Genomic DNA, 14680 nt, shown 5'->3' with positions numbered 1-14680 from the left:
AGGACAGTCCGCGTTCTGTTTGACTGAGCCTTAAGAAATTTGACTGAAAAAAAATAACATTCTGATATAAAAATAAGTAAATAACAAAACAATAAAACAAAATGATTTAGTAATTATAACAAAAAATAAGAAATTATATTTGAAATTAGTTAAAAAATATTAAAGTATTATCAAAATTCAGATTCTACCACAGTGATTATTTATCCTACCTGAAGATTCGTGATTTCACATTTATTATTTTATTTACTTAAAATTGTTTTTACAAAAATCCCGTTAGTTCTTTTTTTTTTGTTTCATCTAAAATATCTATTTGTGTATCTGAGTCTAAACATATCAATGTAATTAAATCTACATTATAATATTGAACAAATATTTTCATTCGAAAAGGTAACTAATTTATAATATTATACAATGTTTATGTTATTTCTTAAAATAAAATTATTAACCCAAGTAATCTACAAGAAATATGATTTAAAAACTTATGAAAAGTTATTTTAATAAGTGAGTCTTTATTCAAAATATATTGTTTTAACCCATTACATAAAATTGAATCATTAACTAAATACCTACCTCTCATTATAAAATAACGTTATATGCGCACTGGCGATAAAAGTTTATCATAAACGTGTATATAAAATTACAACTTATAAATAACTTAAAAACGTAGTCAAAATCAAAGAACATTTACCAACTTCAAACGAATCATATACACCGTGACGCTTACCTCCTTTTACACAGAGAAGGTAAACTTAATTTCCATAATTCAATAACACTCTCTTTCATTCTTTTAAATGTTATCGTTTGAAATGTACATAATATACTGAATATTAAATCTATGAAATTTAGTTTATAATCTCTTTTCTCTGGTACCTACAACGCTACAACGCATGTTTAAACAACAACGTCGTACAACAAAGGCAGCCATTACCCTTGTCTACGAGCCTACCCGAACACCATTTTTTATGTGACAAATATAGGTAAAGTATTTTAGACCTTCACTGATGCCACTTAATTAGTATCTGTGCTTTAGTTTCTGTGTATAATATTTCTGACAAATGGGAAATCAATATTAAGTACCTAATATAATATTGTGTTGCTTTTGATTTTTATAACGATGTTGGAACAACAATCCCATTGTGAAAGTGTGAAGTGTGAATATAGTAATGTTATGTCTTTATAATATTAAAATATTTTGTGATATTTCAAACATACAACACTATTGTTTATTTTTTATTTTTATTTTAAAGCGAATTATGGACATTTTTAAACTTAAATATTTTTCACAATTAAGTGTAATAACTATAATCACTTACATTAAAATCAAAATATCTCAAAAAAGTAATGTATTGTTATCTACCTCTAAGATTAGAATTAGAAAAATTCAAAATTATATTAAAAATAAAGCAACTAGTGAATAGGAACTAGAAATGAATTGCTTAAGAGAACGCCAAACCCGCATGTGTTGTCTAACCTGCTATTATAAAAATTAAAGGCAAGATTATTACCGAGTGCATCTCATAGGCTTTTTATTATATTTTTATTTTAAGCCAAGTTATGAGTATTTTTAGATATAAAAATTATTTACAATTTTAAAATACTCATTACTCGCTTTAAAATTAAAATATAATAAAAAGCCTATGAGATGCACTCGGTAATAACCTTGCCTTTAATTTTTATAATAGGTCAATTCACTCTAAGTTTTAAAATAACGGAGTTAAACGTGATCTGCTGAGCGTAAAATTTGCTATGCTACGCACTTGTACGACGAAGACAACACATGCGGGTGTGGCGTCCTCTTAACGTAAATTTGTTATGATGCGCACTTCCGCACTTGCGTGATAAATCCACAGGGCTGCTTTTAGGATTTTCCATCCTGTGCCAATAAATTGTGAGCTATCTCCCCCTTAAGTTTTACATATCAATCTTTTTCGTTGTTTTCTATAAACTAACCGTTTACATTTTAATGCTGAAAACTTATTAAAATGTATTTAAAATGAATAATTTCATTTTTAAATTAATTTTAGTAGAAATTAAATATATTTTATAAAAACAGTAATAATCAATAGCTAAAATATTTACATTAAATTTTGATAATGTAATTATTTTAATTATTACTTGTGCAATAAATAAGAGAATAATAATGATAATAATATCAAAAATTTGTTTTAAAATTTTTTTAAATAATATCAATATTTTGTAAACTGAACTAATTTACTAGCAAAAATTGTGTTTAATTATTAATTAGGCAATTTATGAAATTTATGAATATCAATTTTGTGTATCAGTAAAATTATTTTATAACATGCAAAATGATGATAATATAAAATTACCCTAGCCATTAAAAAAACGATGAACGGTTTATTTAAATTGTGCTATTTGTATCAACTATTTGATAGATATTCTAATTACTTTACTAAATCCTCTTAAAAATTATATTTAAAAATACAAATTGATTTTCCCACGTTGTAGTAACCGTGAACATAATTATATAACACTCATAATAATTCAATGAGGGAGTCCAAAAACGCTTTTTATTTTAGACCGGTAACGTGTTGAATATTCCATACCCGTTAAATTACTACACACCAGTTCTCCAAGAGCTTAGTCTTTCAACGCTAGCCGACAGAAGAGTTGACAGTAAATTGAACTTTCTCAAAAACCCTCATTGACGGCTCTGCCGACGCACCCCCGCTCTTTTCTATAATCAAATTTTGCGTCCCTCAACGTCAGACACACTCTACCACTACCTTTGCTATCACTATGCGCGTCACCAACTACAGTTCGAACAATTCGATTCACTACATCATACGCCATGCTAAATAATGTCCACTCATCGTTTTTACTCTAATTTAAACACTTGGTTTCGATTCACTACCGCTGATTTGCTATTTGTATGTAAGATTTAACTTTGATTTACTATATTTTGGCCTACGCTCGTATTTAGTAAAATAAAATAAATAAATAAAATAATAATATGCTGATAATAAGAATAATTAACTATCCGTGGTACTGAAAAAAAAGATGCAACGCTTACAATATCGTTTTCTTTTACATTCTGCTCCGGGCTTCATAATATCTCTCAACGGATCTGATTTCTAAATAATAGTAATATGTAATTAAAATCTATATAATTCTGGATTAAATAGTACCTATAGGGCGAAGTCGCAACAAAATTAATTAACAAAATCTGAGCTTTTTATAATTTATAATAACTTCATAGGTTCACAATGTAGTTGAAGCATAATTTTATATGCAGTATCGGTCGATATTTGAGGGCATGAAATTGATAGGTATACAAATATACAATGTACAAAAACTTATTCTCAATTGAGTTGGAGAGTCCATAATCATTTCCCAACATTTTTAATTAATGTACAAGGTACACACTTGAGATAAAACAAACATTTTTTATAAAAAAAAAATAGTTTTAAGTAAAGCTCTAATAATCTTGTTAAAAAAAAAAAACCGATCATATTTTGTTAAAACGTTTGCTTGCATACTTATATCTCAATTATTTCATGTATATTTTTCATTATACCTGTTATCGAAAGTTATACAATATCTGTATTTTGTGTTTCATTTCTCATGTTCATGCAAAGACATATTGTTAAAATATATTGAATTTTCTTGAAATTAATTGAAATTAATTTTATGAAAACTATTAGTTTTAAATTGTGTTTATTATTTAATTGTTTGTGTTTCAAAATCGTTTACTTTTATAAAAACTGTCGATATTAGTCGTATGATTAATCAATCACTAATAATGAATGTTAGCATAAAAGATGCGAATATGCATTATTTTATCCGATGCAATTGAATAGGCGCCCAAATGCAGGTAGTCAATACCCTTAATATATATCATTAAATTGGTTCCCTACCATTTGGTAAAAAATATATTGGTTACCAAAACGTTATAAATAATTGTAAGTTGTCGTAATAATAATGTCATCTTAATAATATATCTATTTTTTTAACACACTTTTATTTAATAAATATAGACAGTACAAAAATCTCTCAAGAGTGGATAAAAATAAACGTTGGACAATATTATTAAAATATTCAACACAGGTAATAATTAAACTGACAACTAAAATGTATTTTCCTTTTTCGAGGTGTATTTTTGCAATCGAATTAAAATAAGTTATCAACTATAAAAAAAAAAAAAAAAAAAAAAAAGTATTTAGAAATAAATGATAATCAGTTATTGTAGCAGATTGTCTTAATGAGTAGGAGAAGACCAAATTTTATTTGATAAATCTATTAAATAGTAAATCCAGTTAGAATATACTTAAGTGAAAATTATAGTGACAATAACGTTATAAAAGTATACTAACATTAAAACTCCTTTTTAAATAATAAAAAGTCGAGTGCTGTCATGGGATACCCGGTAGAAACGTAGTTTCTTTGGCAGTCTTATAGGTTACAGATTAATATCAGTGGAACTATACGAAATGAAAGTAAATATTATATTATCAGGTTTTTTATTTTATTTTATTTAATTCATTGAAATTACAAAAAAAAAATTCATTGAATTATTATTATTGTTCATATTCAATCATCGAAATTATAGGACTATGATAACTGAAATACGACACGTATGTTTGTGACATAATTTTTTCAAAATATCGTGAAAAAACAGCATCAATAGTGGTGTCGTCTCTTGTTGTAGATTATGTGGGATTGTTTGTCATACGTAAATTGAATATGTCTCTATGAGGAAAGTTTTAAATGTCTCCGATTTCTCATCATTAAAATTGGTGTTAAAGTCCCCTACCAAAATGAGGGGGAGTTGCCCATAATTTTTAACATATATTTCGAGTATTCGTGAACCTTTTTCAGAGTAGGTATTCCATTAATACACGATGGACAAATTCCTGTATGTCCATCAATTTTTATTTTTGTTCCACTAAAATATGATGAATTAAATAATATTCAATTTAACGATAGTTTTAAATTAATTATACACATACAGCTGTAAATTGTTGTTGCACTTATGTTAACCTATCACCTAAATTTCTATACTTACTTGCTCATTGATGACGGTTGTACCTTGTACACAATCTTCAGTCACCAATTTCGTTTGATCGATTTCCATTATAATATGTATTTTTTTGATTCCTCGCCGTCGTTACACTCTGCAGTTTTTGTACTAGACGTCTAGACGTACGATAAAATAATAATATAATTAAGTACACCAAATGCGCAACACAACTACAATACGGCCGACTGCATTCGTTTATCGTCGACACGATAGTTGCGTGTATAATATTACGATAACTCGGACTACTCGGAGCTAATGATACGTTGTCAATAAACGATCGCGAAAACTGAGCAAAATTGTCAACACAACACGCACCGCGGAGAAAAGGTTAATGACACCGGAGCCCGATGAGATCAAACAAAACAACGCGAAATAATATCATAACTGAACAACCCGGATTCGTCAACGCAGTCATGAAAGTGATTTTATAATATTTAATATTATATTTTATTTTGTTATGAACAGTTTCAATTGTAATACTATAATAATTTATTATAACAATAATAATTACTAATAATAGTATCTAGGGTTTCTATCTACCTGCAACCTGACCTTTTTTCTATTGTGTGTATTTTATCGGCAGCGATGTGTAGTTATGGCTGCAATACGATTGTGCGCGGTCCTTATCAACGGTACAAATGTATAACTCGATTGTGCACACGCATTTTTAATACCTGTGATAAATGACCCAAAACGTAGGACTCGTTTGCGTACATTAAGTATAGCAAAATTCTACTAAAACTCTTAACAAAAATAATGTTTAAGATTGTTTTCAAACATTTTCCTTCTCACTTTTACAGGCTTAGGACTGTCTGTTTACAACTGGCGTGATTAAAAATGTCATTTTTGGTTAATTTAGTTTAAAATAAATTTGCCATGTTTTTTCTATGTTATGTTTGTATTTACTGTTTTATTATTAATGCTTCTTTAGAACCGCACACTTGTTAATCAATTACGTGTATCTTATCGAAATTTGCTCACACGTAATAATATAAGTCGAATTTAATAGCTGTACGCAAACAAGTCGTCATTTTTCAGGTCAAAATTAGTATTAACCGGGTTTTCACGTTTTTCGATGTACACAAACGAGTTTTCAGTTTACAGGTAAAAAATTGTGTACTGTGCGCAAACGAGTATCACCGCTTTGCGGGTGCCCTTTGGTCCCGGGGGAAAAAAACTGTAGGTCCCACCATACCAGCTAACAATTTAAAAAATAAGAAATACATTTTGTTATTATTATTGTATTATATTTCGAACTATATAAAAATAAATTGCATTATATTAAATTATTATATACTTCATTTTTATTGATTAAAAATATTATAAATACAAATTAATAAAAAAAATAAAAATGAATTTCATTAGGTTAGTAAAGGCCAAATACACCAGTAATGCACAAACCCGATTTGAATTAATTAAATCAATATTAATTAAGTTTTTTAATGAGTACATTATACATTATACGTTTAATATAATATAGTAATGACTTTAATTTTTATTTTTTGTCATATTTTTATTTAATATAAATTAAGTATATAATAGTATAATCTTATGAAATTCAGTTTTTAATTTTTTATTAGTAGCTGGAACTATGAGGCTTACAATCTTTTTTTTTCGTGGGACCTAACATTATTTAGCTACTACCTGAATTTATTCTCAGGACTCAATTTAACGCTTTCAAAATGTACCTACCAAATTAATCTCGGACCCAATTTACCTAGCACTATCTTCAGTGGCATATTTAAGGTTTTTCCGCCTTTAGCCACTTTCCAATTCGCCGCCTTCTCCCCCCCCCCTTCATCCTTCCCCTACAATTATTAATAAAACATATTTAAATTTACAATTTATTATATTAAAAAGATACATTGAGATATATGTAGATATATGATTAATTTTGAGCGAACAAAATTTAGTTGAATTTGATTTCATCAAATGTAAAATACTTTTTATAATTTTGTAAAAAAAATTGTTGAAATTTACCGCCCTCCAATGTTGCCGCTCTAGGCCTGAGTCTAAGGGCCTGTGTCTAAATACGCCTCTGACTATCTTAAAAGATAAGCGACAATGTGGATTGAAAATGATAACCTAATATTATCTTATACATACCCAATCTATTATTTGAGTAGTTGGTAGCTAGAATATCAAATTACGTGACATTTTGGACTTTTCTAGAGTAATTACGTATAATTACGTAATTATACTATATTATTATCCAAATCCATGAAGAAGCAGTCACCCCGATCTGATACCGGGGTTGATTTCGTTAATATTTGAAAAGGAATCATGGTGAGAAGAGAAAATGAGATATATAATCGTTTAGTTTCATTCTTTAAAATTATCTATTTGAAATAATAATTCTTCCAGATTTCATATGAAATTAATAACATATGTCTCGTTTATAAATCATTTAACAATCACATTATAAAATTTAATTAGTGTTTGTTGAAGAAACGTTTGATAACACATTTATTCTAATTGAGTGGGATTTATGTACTCTTAATCAAAATTATGTTCTCCGCCATTAAGATTAATCTATACTAGTTAAACTGCATGTCTACAGTATATATTTATAATATTCATTTGAGTTCCCTGTGTAAGTCAATACTTATATAGACTACATAATTGCAATACCTAACTGCGAACATATTTTTTTTACTTAAATGAAAAATTGTTTAAATCCTTGTCAATTTGTATTTTTATAATGACGTTTACTGCACTCGAAGTTTCTTTGCATTAATTTTATTTTATTTAATAAATATTAAACAGTTTAACTGACTGAAGAAAATTATTTTCCTGTTAAAACAAAATTAAGTTAAAATTGAAAAACTGTCTATGACACAACATAATTTCATTGCAAATAATCTTAGTGTAAATAAATTAAAGATGAAATATTTATTGGTTTTTATTGATTTGTAGTAAAATGAAAAAGTTTTCGACGAGAACTGACGAAGGTAACACATTTCAGAAAAAAATAATACTTCCGAAATATTAAGTAGGGAAATTGTTATTTCCCCTTATCTGTACACATTTCTTCCATAAGCTGTTCTAATAAACTCTAATACACATATTATGTTATAGTTAGATAGTTACTATATATACATTATACATAACCATATTTTTTCTGCGTGAATTCTTTACTGATAAATACTATATAATATGCACAAATAATATGTCTCGGTGTTGCGGTTTGATTATGACTCAGATGTTCTCAAACTGGTGGTCGCGATTATATTTTTGGTGGGTCACGCTATATTTTGAAATACTACATATTTTTTAGATTAATAGTTATTACAGATTAATAGTTATACCTACTCATTGAAAAGATAGCGATTTATCTGAAACAAATTAATGTTAGTAGGTGACTAAATGACGTTTAAAATTTTTGATTATATTCAGTAACATACGGCACATCGAATACGATACGTGTACGCAGTTTTATATTTAATACTACTTTTTCTCAAATAAATTCGGTTTTTTGTACTTTTGTACAACTATGGACAAATGAGTAAAAAAAAAAAATCAATGACTCAAAATCAAGAAGAAATAGAGGATGTATCTGTAGCAACAGTTAAAAAGAGAAAATTCAATTACGATAAACCTACAACAAGTTCTTCGGAGTCAAAACAAAAAAAAAAACTTTTAGAAAATATTGTTCTGAGTATTTGAAAATTGGATTTTCATGGAACGGAGACGGAGAACATCCACGACCACAATGTGTTATTTGTGGATACATACTTCTTGTAAATGAGATTATGCGACCAAACAAACTACATCAACATATCGATACGAACCATCCAGAAATGAAGAATAAACCATTCGATTTTTATGAAAGAAAACTAGAATTTTTAAAAACGTCAAAACATAATATTTTTAATTTTACCGCAATTAACCAAAAAGCTACGTACACCTCATATAAAATAAGTTTACGAATTGCTCGAACTGGCAAGCCTCTCACAATTGGTGAGTCTTTAATTTTACCTGTAATAAAAGACGCAGTGGAGATTATGTTTGATCAAAAAAGTGTAAAAGAAGTTGAAAAGTTATCGCTTTCAAATAATACAGTGTCACGCAGAATCAACGAAATTTCAGAATGGGTAGAAAATAAAGTGATTGAAAGAGTTAATTTGAGTAGATGGTTCTCATTACAGCTAGACGAGTCCACAGATAGTCAAGGCTTATCTTAGATGATGGTTTTCATACGTTACATATGGATGAATGAATCTCACGAAGATTTTTTGCGTTGTGAACCGATTATTCGAGATACAAGTGATGAGATTTTTAATACTCTTAATACTTATATAACAGCGAAACGAATTGAATGGACGAAATGTGTCGGGTTATGTACAGACGGCGCCCGAGCAATGTGTAGTAGGAACAGTAGCCTTATTACTAAAATTCGTGAAATTAATCCTAATGTGCCATGGATGTATTGCAATATCCATAGGGAGGCATTAGGAAGTATCGAAATCTTTGTCAGATGAATTTAGAAGTGTATTAAATACGTCTGTAAAAATAGTGAACTTCGTTAAGACAAGGCCGTTACAGTCCCGTATATTTGAGAAGCTTTGCGAAGAAATAGGCAGTATTCACAAATCATTTCTTCTTCACACTGAGGTACGTTGGTTATCGAGGGGAAAAGTTCTTAAAAGACTTGTCAAACTTCGTGAAGAAGTCACATATTATTTGGACGAAAAAAACGATTACGTAAAATTCTTACGTGATGAGAAGTTTATTTTGAAACTTACATACTTAGCAGATGTATTTTCCAAATTAAATGAACTTAATTTATATACAAGGGATAAGCAGAGATATATTTTCAATTCACGACAAAATTCGAACATTTATGAAAAAACTTTTGTTGTGGAAAAATAATATTGAAAACAAAATGTTTGATTGTTTTGATCATTTTCTAATTTCATAATTGAAAATAAAATAGAAGTGGGTAATAGCATTATTACATATATTTCTGATAATTTACAAACACTGAAAGATAATTTTGATTCATATTTTCTGAGAGAGATAGAGAACTATCAACAAATTAAATTTATTTCAAATCCTCTTCAAGAACATGACATGACAAATGAATTATCAGTAAGAGCGAAAGAAGAATTAATCAAACTATATGAAGATGGTGTATTTAAAATGAATTTCAATCGAAAAAATTAATAAGTCTGTTCTTATCTGTTCAAGAAATTTACTCAAGTATTTCCAACGAATCTGTAATGATACTAATCCCATTAATTTCATCATATAATTGTGAGGTGGTGTTTTCAGCAATGGTTGCTATCAAAATAAAATTACGGGAACAAACTGAAACTGTCAAATTCATTGCGTCTCAAACTTACAAATGTTGAAGTGGATATCGATGAAGTGACGAAAAATAGGAAACAATTACACTCTTCACATTTAAATTATATACTAATTAAATTACTAATATATTATACTCTTTTTTTTTAATAACTAAATAAATAATTATAAAAATATATGGATAAAATCTATCTTTTAGTTTGTCGTTGTAAGCAACTGATTCACTAAAAAAAAGGTCATTCAATGTATTTTGGGTCCCCAAATTTAAAAAAATTCTCAAAATGGGTCGTACAATAAAATGTTTGGGAACCTCTGGATTATGATATGTTATCAATAATTATGTGTTATATTATAATAATTGATATATTTATATTTTAAAATTTTATGTGAAATATATATTTATATACTATATCCGACTATATCGATAAATTGATTCCTACTTATATTTATTTTAAGCCTACTGTCGAACTGAATAAAATATTGACATCGGAAGACTATTGAATACAGTTATTTGGATCTGCCGGAGGTATTGTATTGTGGATCACCTAATAAATATAAAATACACGTAGCGATCATGTAACACGTGAAAACATTTTTTTTTTTTTAATAAAGTAATTTAAAGTAACTTGGTTAAAATTTAAAGCATTTTCAAATCATATATTCAATGATTTTTGATGTTTTTGATTTAGTGACTACACAATTATTTTGAATATATGCTTTAAAAATGCTTTACAACAAATTAATTGGGTCCCTATTTATAATAGATATAAGAAAGTATAGCCGGACGGAGATGTTATGGTGACATTTATAGTAAGTATCTGGTATAGTAAAGTTATCTTTCAGTTTCCCTTGTGGTCAGTCAAACATCTGAATATTTATATTTTTACGATTCGTTATTGATTATTCCTTTCCACATTTTGTCTTGATTGATTATTCTTGTGGGTTGATTTCTTATTATTATTAAAACTGGATTGTAATTAGAAATATTGTTACATTAACGTCCAATGAATTATTTTAATTGCTTATTTTATTGTGTATGTTAAATTTAAGAATATAAATCCGATCGATAAGTGTAACATAGACATGAGCAGACTTAACACCAACCATGGAATGGGTTCTGGTTGAAAACCGCCAGATCAGATGATGCAATCTGACGACCGTGGGAACTGATGGCCGCGTGTATCTATCACACATTATTGGCTCCTTAAATTGAACTGATGGCTATGCATGTTAAATCTACGTAAACACTGCGCCATTCCAGCTCCAATTATAACAAATGTATTATAATTGATTAATTATTGTTTATTGTAACTTGAATTGAATGCGTATTGAATTAAAATTGGTTTTTACCTCACAAAAACATACTGATCCAATTAGATCCCCTTTATGATAAATTATATAATTTTTTTTTTTTGTGGATTGGCTAATTAATACAGCGGTCAAGTCTAGATAACTCAAATTTTTTTCTCACCCCTTGAAGTACTTTTAAGCTGTGTTTGTAGTTTGTAACGTGAACAATATATGGATTGAATTTATGTGCTTATGTTCAGATTTTGATGGTAAACATCAAACACTTAACCTCATGGTAGAAAAAGGAACACATAGCCACTGGCGATATATTTTTTCAACCAATAAAGCTTTGATATGTTGATAAAATTATATTCCATATTATACCACATAAAATAAATTTGCTTTAAACCAAAGAACGTCATTATTTTACAATATTGTATTATAATTTAAAAAGAATTTAATTAAAATTAAGATAATTATTATTTATTAGTAATTTGTAAAATGAATATTCTGAAGAGATGTTTATTTTATACCATAGTTGTCAGAACACCTTAATTCTTGAAATAATTATACAATACCTACCGAAATACTCTTAACCAGAAATAATTAACAGCAAGCTTTCTTCAGCTATCAGATTACTAGGAGTTATACAAGAGTGGATCTGTTAAATCTTTAAGAAATAATAACTATTACGTTCTGAAAATAATACACAGAAGTTTATTTTTAAAGGTTTTCGATTCCTTTTCGTTTTTTTTTTTTTCATAAAATTGAAGAAAATCAAAATTAGTTATTTTACGAACTTTATAAAAAAAACAATTTATAAGTAAATGGTTTTTTTTAGACTTAACATAGTAAATACTTAATCAGAATTGTTTTGAAATTAAACTCAAAAGAATTTGTAATCCAACTTTTTTATACTCGAAAGAAATTCAATCAAATAAAGGCATGAATATCATGTTGTTTGATTATTGCATGATAATTACTCGTATATTAAAAACCTGAATAGCTCCAAATACACCAGTCCTCACATAAATATACTATATATATGTTATATTATTAACATAAGAATTTATGTGTATAGTATAATTGCATAATTCATTACCCAATACAAAACTTAATAATAAAATAAATACTTCATTCGCTTAAGTATTCCAATAATAGTTATAATATGATTGTCACAAAATATTTTTTTTTAAATTCACATTTTTAAAAATATGATTTGTTCGAGTTACCCAGTAGCGAAATTTAGTAAAGCCCCCTCCTCTTCGCAATTGCGATTTTTCTTAAATCTGACACCCATTTGTGTACTTTTTTAACACAACTTTTTTATAGAAATAATGAAAAATACTATGCTAACTGAACATAAATTAGATAATATTACTTCGTAATTAAACAAATTATTTCAAAATTAATAAATTTACTATACCTATAGTGGTACTATTAATCGAATATTATTTTATAGCGTGATAATGATACAATATCAGCAGCGTAATATTATAAATAACTATTTCAATTATACCAATATTGTATATATTTAAATATCATGTTGATAATTGTTTTGAACACACATTTAAACATAAATTCGATAATAAATATCACAATATTTGTACTGAAAATTGATTATGCTTTAAAAAAACATTTCTTAAGTGTATTTAGTAAAATTTACAAAAATAATCTTTTCACCTTACAAAAAGATTAAAAATGACCACAAATTATACTTTCTCTAATGACCATCATATTAAAATATTCGTTGTAGGTCGTTGTGATGAATAATATGAAATATTTTATTTTCTTAATGTGCAATCGCTTACTATTATTATTTTTTATATTAAAATCGTCAAGTATTAACACAACTCTAAAAATTAATTCTTTAAATCATCACTAAAAATTGTTAATTAGTAATTTTTTTTTTTTTTTGGGGGGGGGGGGGAATAACGGAACGTTATTCGTTATGCTATCAAAAATATTTTGTTTTTATAATGGAGAATTCATATATTTCCTGTGAATTCGTACCGTTATAATAATGATACATATTATACGTAATATTGTAACCAGGGACAAATCCAATGTCCTGGGTGGCACGGCACAAGGTAGGGGGGCCAAACTTCCTCGTCAGCGGCGGCGGCGTTGACTCGGGAATTCCAAGAATGGTAGTGGGTGGTTAGCTTTTGTGGGTGGGCAATCGTGTGGCACGAGAAAACGGCCGACCAGTGAGAGCGCCGTCATCGGAGCTCCGGATGTTATAAATAATCCTAAAACGACGCAGGATCTGTCAGAGTATTTTGGGTTCCGTTTACTGAGTCAGGTGTGTTGTCGCAGCACTTTTTCCTGAAAAAATACGCTCTTACAAAATCGCCTTTTAAAATTTCTGAATCTATAATAACATTGACTCTATATTAAATATTATAAATATTATATTATTCGATTTAAATTAAAATACATGAAAATACCATTTTCATTAAATACGTGTGTATTATATTAGACATTACCTTCGTGATTCTTTGACCCGACTACCGACACAACTGTAACAATGACAATATATTATTATAATAATATCAGCATAATGAATTCACAATCAACTTCGAGTTGTTTGTTGATCGTGATACCTATCTTCGTCACCCTGACAGCCGTGTGCGGTGCCCCATTCGTGTCACCACCAGCCAAATTCGCAGGTCATCATGCTAACTCATCAAGGATCCAAGAAGTCGTTGGTGCCTCGTCCAGGATCACTGATCAAGTAGCCTTAATTAAAACTCCACCAAAAATGATCACTCAAAACGTTGATGCGCTAATCCAGTGTTGCGACCCCCCTGGTACTGTCACCGACCAACCAGCGAACTCGTATTGTCGCTTATGCAACACAATGTGCCACATCGATTCCATGGACGCTCGGCACGGCAGCCATCAGTTACGCACGATGTGTCGCTGTCACGTTGTAGCGCCGTGCCTACACATTTCCTTCGTGATAAATAAGACTTTTTATGGTGGCTTACCAAACAACTTCGACAAACACGACAATGTGTCAGTGGAGTACAAAACGTT

The 14680-nt window shown here is 28.5% G+C and overlaps 1 protein-coding gene across 1 annotated transcript; it reads left to right on the top strand.

Annotated features, from left to right (window-relative positions):
• The first annotated feature begins 9228 nt into the window (after nt 1-9228).
• Nucleotides 9229-13803, top strand: LOC149061711 (protein ZBED11-like). The gene is made up of 6 exons (XM_089215077.1): nt 9229-9513; nt 9572-9758; nt 9978-10172; nt 10232-10390; nt 11899-11994; nt 13694-13803. The coding sequence occupies exons 1-6, from the start codon at nt 9229-9231 to the stop codon at nt 13801-13803; spliced, it is 1032 nt and encodes a 343-aa protein (XP_089071203.1).
• Nucleotides 13804-14680: the final 877 nt, after the last annotated feature.

This window comes from Diuraphis noxia, unplaced genomic scaffold (genome assembly GCF_037042655.1).
Source record: "Diuraphis noxia isolate RWA-SAM2 unplaced genomic scaffold, SU_Dnox_SAM2 contig0001, whole genome shotgun sequence".
Classification (NCBI taxonomy): Eukaryota; Metazoa; Arthropoda; class Insecta; order Hemiptera; family Aphididae; genus Diuraphis; species Diuraphis noxia.
This window is presented reverse-complemented; position numbering and strand designations above follow the sequence as displayed.

Bases quoted from the DNA above. Each gene is read 5' to 3' on its own strand.
- LOC149061711 (XM_089215077.1), top strand. From the start codon at position 9,229: ATGGTTTTCATACGTTACATATGGATGAATGAATCTCACGAAGATTTT. The intron at 9,759-9,977 runs GTGATGAGAAGT...AAAATAAAATAG, and splicing joins CGATTACGTAAAATTCTTAC to AAGTGGGTAATAGCATTATT. The intron at 10,173-10,231 runs GTGTATTTAAAA...TATCTGTTCAAG, and splicing joins AATCAAACTATATGAAGATG to AAATTTACTCAAGTATTTCC.